This window comes from Culex quinquefasciatus, chromosome 1, assembly GCF_015732765.1.
Source record: "Culex quinquefasciatus strain JHB chromosome 1, VPISU_Cqui_1.0_pri_paternal, whole genome shotgun sequence".
NCBI classification, from domain to species: Eukaryota; Metazoa; Arthropoda; class Insecta; order Diptera; family Culicidae; genus Culex; species Culex quinquefasciatus.
This window is the reverse complement of record NC_051861.1, coordinates 126,458,869-126,468,605: the sequence shown is the minus strand read 5'-3', so window position 1 is coordinate 126,468,605 and position 9,737 is coordinate 126,458,869. Positions and strand designations below refer to the sequence as shown.

General features: G+C 39.2%; 1 protein-coding gene across 1 annotated transcript; it reads left to right on the top strand.

The window, feature by feature from the left end:
* The first annotated feature begins 8,935 nt into the window (after positions 1–8,935).
* LOC119771140 lies at positions 8,936–9,473 on the top strand. The gene is made up of 2 exons (XM_038266554.1): positions 8,936–9,055; positions 9,125–9,473. The coding sequence occupies exons 1-2, from the start codon at positions 9,027–9,029 to the stop codon at positions 9,471–9,473; spliced, it is 378 nt and encodes a 125-aa protein (XP_038122482.1). The 5' UTR covers positions 8,936–9,026.
* The last annotated feature ends 264 nt before the right edge of the window (positions 9,474–9,737 follow it).

Here is a 9,737-nt window from a genome sequence, read left to right as displayed (position 1 = left end):
CCTCAATCGCCGCGGCGAGCCAAAGGCTGATTGCCGTGGCGGTTTGCATCTGAAGGAATTTATTTCGAATTTGACATTTCAGTCAGTTTTCAACGAGCTTCGGTGGGTGTTGTTATTTAATCGGCGGCTGCTGATTTTCGTTGTTAAGTTTGTGTTGGGAGAAGTGTTGTGTTGTTTAGATTGTTAACTTATGTAAACAAACAGTTGAAAGTGCGTTTGAAATAGTGATTGAAGGTTGTTTTGCAAGAATAATCGTTATTGTTGGTGTAATTTATGTGACACCCCTTATAAATATTGTTGGCAGATGTGCAATCATTTGGAATACTTAGAATTTGATATGTTTCATTGTTGTTATGATTTGATTTATTCTTTTTTGTATGTTTGTATGGAAATTTGGTGTACATTTTGGTAAAAAGTATATCTTTCCCAAGGAAACCTCTTGAAGAGTATCGAGGTGGCATTTACAAAGCGGATTTTGTGCCAATGTTTACTCAATTAATGTTAATGTTTCTTTGTGTGAATGTTAACACTCCAAAGGTTGCGGGTTCAGTGCCAGCAGTGGAGGCAATTACCCAGTCAAATCAATCCGAATTCTGAAACGGAATCTAATTAGAATCGTATACAAATTCCGTTTCAAACGCAACAACCGGTTCCGTGTTCGAACCGGTTGTTGCGTTTGAAACGGAATTTGTATACGATTCTAATTAGATTCCGTTTCAGAATTCGGATTGATTTGACTGGGTAGTGGTGCAGAAGCGATTTTTGTCTTTCTTTTGTTTGACGTTTTTTAGGTGTGCATGATGCAGGACGTGGGTAGGAAGTAATTTCAATTATTTTCAATCATCAGTTCAGCGGTAACAATATCATTTAAAATTGTGTTTAATTTTTTTTCAGCTTCCTGGATCATTTATAAATGAACTGCTTATATGTATTTATCTATTCTTCATTTGATTTATTTTAATGTTTATATCATTCCTATTCCTTGTCCTTTTTTCTACCATTCCTCCATGCCATATGTGATTAAATTTCATGAACTAACGACAGTTACTGAAATAGCAATGGAACCGTCTGAAGAATTTTTCTTTAAAATATATTTATCTTTCTTCCAGCTTCCGGGAATCTTCTTCAATTTTAATGCCTACATTTATCTATTCACTAGATGATTTATTTAAATGTTTATATCCTTCCTTATCCTATTCCTTTTCTTTCAGCAATGGAACCATCTGGAGCATTTGTCTTTTTAATTATAGTTGTTTGTTTTGCAGCTTCCCGGAATCATCTTTAAAATTACTGCTTATTTGTATTTATCTTTTCACTGTAAGATTTATTTTTATATTCATATCTACCATTCCCCCATACAATATATGATCAAATTGAATGACAAGAAAGAACATGGGGTGTAATCTACTAGGATACTTTCTTCGGATTAGCTGCGCTTGTGTTTGATTATATTAGAGTATGAATTGTTAACATTCAATACGTTGCATGTTTATATGTAAGTACCAATAATACATGAACATTTTAAATAATTATGTTTTTAAGAATTATTTAAAGAATTATTTTTATTTGCAGGAAATGGAAAATCTTCGCAACAAGTTTGCTTATCAATATATTATTTTGTTTCTTTATTTTTTTCATCATTTCACCTCAGTGAACTAACAACGCACGTAAGATGTATGGAGAAGAAAATTATTTTGAAAATTATGTTTTTTTCATATTTTTGTTTTATTTCTAAATTTCAGCACACAAGAATCTACAAAGATCTGCATTTCTTGTATATAAGGCACTTTGTGTTTTTTTTCAGTTTTAGATGAACTTGAAAAAACACTATCAGAATCCTGAAGGAACCTGAACGGGTATTCTGCTTGGGCGGATGAAATATGTGGGTAATTCTCCGCCAACTCACACAGCAGTTGCCCCGACCCTCTTCGATTTGCGTGAAACTTTGTCCTAAGGGTAACTTTTGTCCCTGATCACGAATCCGAGGTCCGTTTTCGATATCTCGTGACGGAGGGCGGGACCCCTTCCATTTTGAACATGCGAAAAGAGGTGTTTTTCAATAATTTGCAGCCTGAAACGGTGGTGAGATAGAAATTTGGTGTCAAAGGGACTTTTATGTAAAATTAGACGCCCGATTTGATGGCGTACTCAGAATTCGAAAAAACGTATTTTCATCGAAAAAACACTAAAAAGTTTTAAAAATTCTCCCATTTTCCGTTACTCGACTGTTTTTGGAACATTTCATTTTATGGGAAATTTAATGTACTTTTCGAATCTACATTGACCCAGAAGGGTCATTTTTTCATTTAGAACAAAATTTTTCATTTTAAAATTTCGTGTTTTTTCTAACTTTGCAGGGTTATTTTTTAGAGTGTAACAATGTTCTACAAAGTTGTAGAGCAGAAAATTACAAAAATTTTGATATATAGACATAAGGAGTTTCCTTATAAACATCACGAGTTATCACGATTTTACGAAAAAAAGTTTTGAAAAAGTTGGTCGTCATCGATCGCGACAGACACGGACGACGAAACAAAGAGAAACGCAAAAAGTAACTTTTTCAAAACTTTTTTTCGTAAAATCGCGATTACTCGTGATGTTTATAAGGAAACCCCTTATGTCTATATATTAACATTTTTGTAATTGTCTGCTCTACAACTTTGTAGAACATTGTTATACTCTAAAAAATAACCCTGCAAAGTTAGAAAAAACACGAAATTTTAAAATGAAAATTTTTGTTCTAAATGAAAAAATGACCCTTCTGGGTCAATGTAGATTCGAAAAGTACATTAAATTTCCCATAAAATGACATGTTCCAAAATTTTTACAGTCGAGTAACGGAAAATGGGAGAATTTTAAAACTTTTTAGTGTTTTTCGATGAAAATACGTTTTTTGAATTCTGAGTACGCCATCAAATCGGGCGTCTAATTTTACATAAAAGTCCCTTTGACACCAAATTTCTATCTCATCACCGTTTCAGGCTGCAAATTATTGAAAACACCTCTTTTTCGCATGTTCAAAATGGAAGGGTCGTACGGCCCTCCGTCACGAGATATCGAAAACGGACCTCGGATTCGTGATCAGGGACAAAAGTTACCCTTAGGACAAAGTTTCACGCAAATCGAAGAGGGTCGGGCAACTTTTCCCGATTTCGTGTGAGTTGGTAGAGAATTACCCATGTATGAATGGCGAATCGAGGGCGGGCCAAGGCGTTTGGGGCATTTTGGGCGGATGAACTTTATATAGGGGGCGGATCGGGGGCGACCCGCTGGCGGATCATCTTACAGGGGCGGCTGTACCGTATATGAAAGGCGGGTCGAGGGCGAGCCAAGGCGGTTGGGGCTTTTTGGGCGGATGAACTTTATATAGGGGGCGGATCGGGGGCGACCCGCTGGCGGATCATCTTACAGGGGCGGACGAACCGTATATGAAAGGCGGGTCGAGGGCGAGCCACGGCGGTTGGGGCTTTTTAGGCGGATGAACTTTCTATGGGAGGCGTATCGAGGGCGACCCGCTGGCGGACCAACCTACAGGGGCGGCCGAACCGTATATGAGAGGCGCATCAAGGGCGAGCCAAGGCGGTTGGGGCTTTTTGGGCGGATGCATTTTATATGGGGGGCGTATCAAGGGCGACCCGCTGGCGGACCAACCTACAGGGGCGGCTGAACCGTATATGAGAGGCGTATCAAGGGCGAGCCAAGGCGGTTGGGGCTTTTTGGGCGGATGAATTTTATATGGGGGGCGTATCAAGGGCGACCCGCTGGCGGACCAACCTACAGGGGCGGCTGAACCGTATATGAGAGGCGTATCAAGGGCGAGCCAAGGCGGTTGGGGCTTTTTGGGCGGATGAATTTTATATGGGGGGCGTATCAAAGGCGACCCGCTGGCGAACCAACCTACAGGGGCGGCTGTACCGTATATGAAAGGCGCATCAAGGGCGAGCCAAGGCGGTTGGGGCTTTTTAGGCGGATGAACTTTCTATGGGAGGCGTATCGAGGGCGACCTGCTGGCGGACCATCCTATAGGGGCGGTTGAACCATACAAAACGGCGTATGTGGGGCGGATGAACGGCGGGTGAAACATTTCAAGGCAAACCTGGGCGACCCCGGGGCGAGTCGCTGGCGGACCAACGTCACGATAAAAAAACTGATCGTGCGCCAAATTGTTGCAAATTTTATCCGCCAGCGGGTCGCCCGTGGTCCGCCAAATCAATCGCTGGCGGATCGCCAGAGCGGTTTGGCGGTCCGCCAGCGGACCGCCGGCGGGCTGCCCAGTCAATGTGGGGAGACGTGCAGTGTGGTGTACGTTTAATTGCTTTTAGCCAAAATTGGATCGTACATGAATATCACTCAACTTTGAGTTTAAGCTTAATTTTGTGATATCAACGTGTGTTAAATTTTGTCAGCCAGCAAAATCAAATGGTAGTTCGCCCCTGGGTGATGAATAGAGAGAATGCGTAACACGATTTTCGAATGATCCCACTTTGTTTACATCTAAAAGGAGGAGGCTGTTCAAGCACAAGCATGACTTACTTCTTACTGGTAAATGAGCTGTTTGATAATCATGTATGCATGTGTTTTATTTATTTATATTTATTTTTGCTGGAAATTGGGTACTAAAGCCCTATGTCAATTTTTATGTACAACGGTAAAAAACACGATTAGAAACCATTTCTGATCACTTTTTTTCATCTTAATGCAAAAAAATATTGACAAGACAACATTTTTTCGATGGATCAACTATGGTCCCCAAATGGTCCCCTTAGAACGAGCTGTCAAGTAGGAACTTTTCTGTTAAGAAGGACCTCGAGGTTATTTTTTCCAAATTGATTTGAAAATCAATTTTAAACTCTTTGTGGTCGTACAAAGGGTCATTGTACTCAGAAAAATAAGCTTTATCGCTATAAACAATAATATCAGCAATCTAAGCATCATTTTAGGACCCAATTGGGTGTGTTTTCAAATTTCGATCGGTTAGAAGATGCTTTTTTATGGGTGACGAAGTCCTGCGGCGAGAGTGTCATTCTGCGATGTCGCAGATAAATTCCTTGGCTGATTTGGGAATGCAGCTCTTCCTGGCCCAGCGAAAACATCGCTAATTCTAGCAAAGCTGATCCAACAAACTGAGAAGATTTTCACTTAACCAGTAGGATTTCAACCGGAATCAAACAGTTAAGACAGCTTCTAGTTGGTTACAACCGCATCGACTCCATAAACAATTTTCATTCATAATTATAAAAAATAAGATTTCGTCTTCAACTTTCATAAAAATTCTTGAGTTCAACTTCAGTTTCTCAAAAGCCACAAATGTTTCATTCCAGCAAAAAAAAAACATTTTTTAATGATCGATAACAATACTTTCTACTTTTGGCAAACAGTAAATTGGTTCCACTTTGACAGTTCAAAATTGAGGCCGTTTTGCGAACCACTATTCAGCACCCAGGTTCGGCCCTGCCCGTAAATTTAGGGAAGTACCGTTAAATGCCGCAAAATTTGAAGAATTTAATTGAATTGATAAATCGCTACTCAGTGCATTCAAGCCTTATTTTATTAATTCAAAAATTTTAAATGATTTTTAACAAGCATTTTTAAGGCAGTTTACAATTAAAAAGAATTTCATATCAGATTTATAACTTTTTTTAAGACATTGTTCATTAGAATATTCAACAAAATGAAGATAGTTTATTTATTCAACAAAATTCCAAACAGATTTTAATAGAACACAAATCAACACTTCTTTGAAAGAAAACGATTTCATTTATTTTGAATATAAGTTATGTGTTTTAAAGGCTAGTATGCTGATCGGAAGGAAAGGGGTCAACAAACAGCTTTACGAACAGCAGAACAAAGAAGAGGGAACGATTTCTTGGGGCTTTTCTTCACCCTCTCTGGCTTGCTTACACTGCCACTGTTGCCCATTTGAAATTTTTCTTGACCGATTCTTTCCGAAGTGCGTATACCGCTTAAATCAATTGATTAGTAAACTAATACATATTGAAATCATATTTGCAACCATTTTGCAATACATTACATATTTTTTTATTGTAAAAACTGCTTTTTATTAAGTTTTGCCTGAACTTTATTATAATACTATAATTTCCATATTGCCGAAATGAAGGATAGCAAAAAAAAAACTTGAATGAAATTATTTTAATAATTTTAATAATGAATTTTGATGAATCAGGGAATCATTTTAGAGGTATTTAAACAAATTAATTTTATAAATACTCAATAAAAATTTATCAGCTGAATCATACATTCATGACTTTTTTTATTAGGTGCTAACAAACAAATGTTAACATTAAATGTATCCCTTTCAGATCTTATTTCATTTAATTTATTTCACCGCCTCCATCTAAGAAAAATGTCAGTGTTCATTGACACTCAAAAAATCTTTCACCACATAGTTACATGAAAATTCCTGTGGCAGCCAATTTTTGTCCCAAAACAATGTTTTGCATGAGTCATGCAACTCTTCTTGATTTTCACGCAGCATACACTCATACAACTAAATGTCACGTGAAATTCATGCTTGAAAATTTGGAGGCGTGGCTTGAAGTCAGCTGCTTGTTGGTTTTCATGATAATCATGCAACACCCGCATGGAAACTGGTATGGAAAAAATCCATACACCTTTTCAAGCAACGTTGTGGTGAAATTGATAGTGTAAGTTGGTATGGTTGGGTAGTGCATGAAATTCCTGTCTGAAAATTTCTAGCTGGGCGTGCAAGTCTCCCTCCAGCCGGTCAGTTTGCTGCTGATTCTCATCAAATGAACATCGTTTCGGTCGACATCGAAGTAAGCGGGATACACTCAATGTTTACATTATTTTGTAGAACCTGATAAAAAATTTCTAGAATTCAACTGACGGAAATTCCTCGAAATTTCCCAATATTAATCCAATACTCCTTTTCTTTCAAATAAATAATTTATGTCAGGGGGTTTTATTTTATATCTGGAACTACTGCTAACTTTATAGACACTTTCTGTTAATAATTTTGCTGAAAGAATACATTTTTATGATTATTTTGAGCAGTTTTAAGAGTACCGTGAAATTGTCATGAAATTTCAATGTTTTGTAATTGGCATGCCGCGTAATTTCGATTTGCCGTGAAAAATCACTAGCCCTACAAATGAACAATAGTCGTTTCATTTACCGCCAAAATAACAAAAAATACTGCTTTTAAATTCTAAATTAAAATATAAAACAAATAAAAACAATCTGAAATGCAGACATTAAAAAATTATACACTTCGAAACATTAAGAAATTTATAAAAATAATAAATTCTAAAATTCAAGAATTTCAAGATTTTAAACATTATAAATTCAAAAACAAATTAAGCTTTTAAGGTTAAAAATTCAAAAGTAAAATTGGAAAATTCTAAAATTAAGAAATTGCTATTTCTATTAAATTCAACAATTAAAGCATTTAAAATATAAAATGAATTTAAAAAACTGGAACTTGAAAATTCTGAAATCTATATCTAATTCTAATAATCTAAAATTCTAAAATTTGAAAATTCTAACATTTAGAAATTGTAAAAAATTTAAATTCAACATGACAAAAAAACAAAAATATAAAAAAAGTGAAACTATATATTTTTTCTAACAAAACAACATCAACATTTCAGAAATTTTAAAGAATTTGCAAATTTAAAAAATAGCTCAATACCGAGGGGGACGTCACTTCGCGATAACACACTAAAACGCACAAAAACGAGCTCGAAAAGCATCAACGCTACTCATCGTGCCGAGTTTTCACCTAACGTCACCTTAAAGCAAGTTATCGCAAGTTAAAGCGCGTTAAAGCGAGTTAAAGCGACCAGCGTCTGCTCGACTTTTGAACCAGGGAAATCTATCTTGCAACCTTGCCGTCGAGCAGTTTTTGGTCATGTTTGGCAACTCGGTATTTGTTTTGGTTTTTTTCAAGCAGTTTTGACAGAAAGAAAAAAAAACAAAGCAAAAATTGCGATTTTTTGTCAACGACCGGAAAAGTTTGCTCCGAGGTGATCGCCCGGCTGTCCTCGTTTGTGGGGGCCATGGCGATCGGCAATCTGGTCAAGAGCACACCCGGTACGAAGGGAATGGACAAGATTCTGATTCTGGGCGACGATTTTGAAGGCGGTCGGCGTGGACATGAGTCGCTTCCAGGACGACGAGGTTGGCGATGGAATGGCTTCCGTGACGGTGTTGGTGTCAGAGTTGCTGAGCGAGGCGGAAAAGTTGCTCGAGCAAAAATTTCACCCTCAAACGAGTGCGGCCAAGCAGGCGGCACGTTCGGCGCTGTTTGCCACCACGGCGTCGCTCAGCTCGAAGATTCTGTCCCAGCAAATCTATTTGCCGGCTATTGCTTGGAGGATTCGTTCCTGGACGAGGGTTTCCTGTTGGACAAGAAGACCGTTGTGCAAAAGCCGAAACGCAAAGATCTTGATCGCCAACACGCCGATGGACACGGACAAGATCAAGGTTTTTGGATCGAGTAAGAAGATGAACGATGGTGAAGATTGCCGAGCTGGAGGTCGCCGAGAAGGAGAAGATGAAGGACCAGGACCAGGCTCGTCTCGGTCGTTGCGATCTGTTTGAAAGTTTGCATCGATGTGATCGCCCGTTCCAACATCCGTAGGACACGGTACCGGAATATCTAGCAAGGAGGCAAGTTGCTGCCCAACAGCAACTTCGCCCCAAAGTGATAAGCAAACTGCACGTCAGCAGAGAGGAATTTGGAGGAGATTTCGGTGGAATTCGAGGAGGAGAAAAAGTTCATGGGTAAGTTTTTTTTTTATCCGGCGAGTTTAAGTTTTTATTTTTTTTATTTGTTGGTAGATTCCATCGATCGGTGTCAGCGCAATCGACATCCTGCTAGGCATTGGCATTTTAGTGCGACTCGCAGCAAAACTGTCCGGCGCGTCCTACCTGAGTTATAGGATACGCTGCAGCTGGAGAATCTAAAATTTAAGGTGCTTCTGTCGGCCGCTGACGAGAATCTGGAAAAGCTCAGCAGCAACTCATCCGGGAAGAGCCGACGTATGCGGTATGCGGTGCGGAAAAGTAAAAGGTAAGCCTGTTGCTGAACGAGCATTTCGATCGAAAGTGCATACAGATTTTTTAAATATTTTTGTTTTAGACGTTTGTTGTTGTTGAACACTGGGCCAGACCAGAACACTAGATATATTCTCGCTGCATCAGAGAGTGCATCGGCCGCCAAGGACACACTAAACCAGCTGGGCAGTATTCCGTGGAAGATCAACAGCGAAGTGATGGCGTTGTTCATCAGAGCAGCATCTCCATGCTGGACCTTTCTTGCCCTCCCTCCGCGCAGTGAATTGACCGGTTACGATTGGTTCATCCTGATGCGCAAGAAGATGACCCACTGGCGCAAAGCTCACCTGATTCCCCCGCACCTGAACCACTCTACCACAATCTGTACCGCAGCCTCCTTAGTTCGGTATGATTTTGTACACATAATTGAATAAAATCCTGTTTTTTTTTCTGTTGATACTGTTTATTTTACTTTGGGCTAAATATGAGCACCCACACGTCTTCATCAGGTTGTACAGGTAGATCTTCGTTTTACTCCTTGCGTGATCCACCGCCGCGACGGTTCCGACGGCTGATCTGTTCCACCGGTTTTGCCCTCCGCAGGTTCATCGTCGTACAGCTCCGTTAGCAGGCTCTTCGCACCAACACCGGCCCCGGAACACGCCCGTTTTCATTAACGTTCCGTCCGGAAGTTGCAT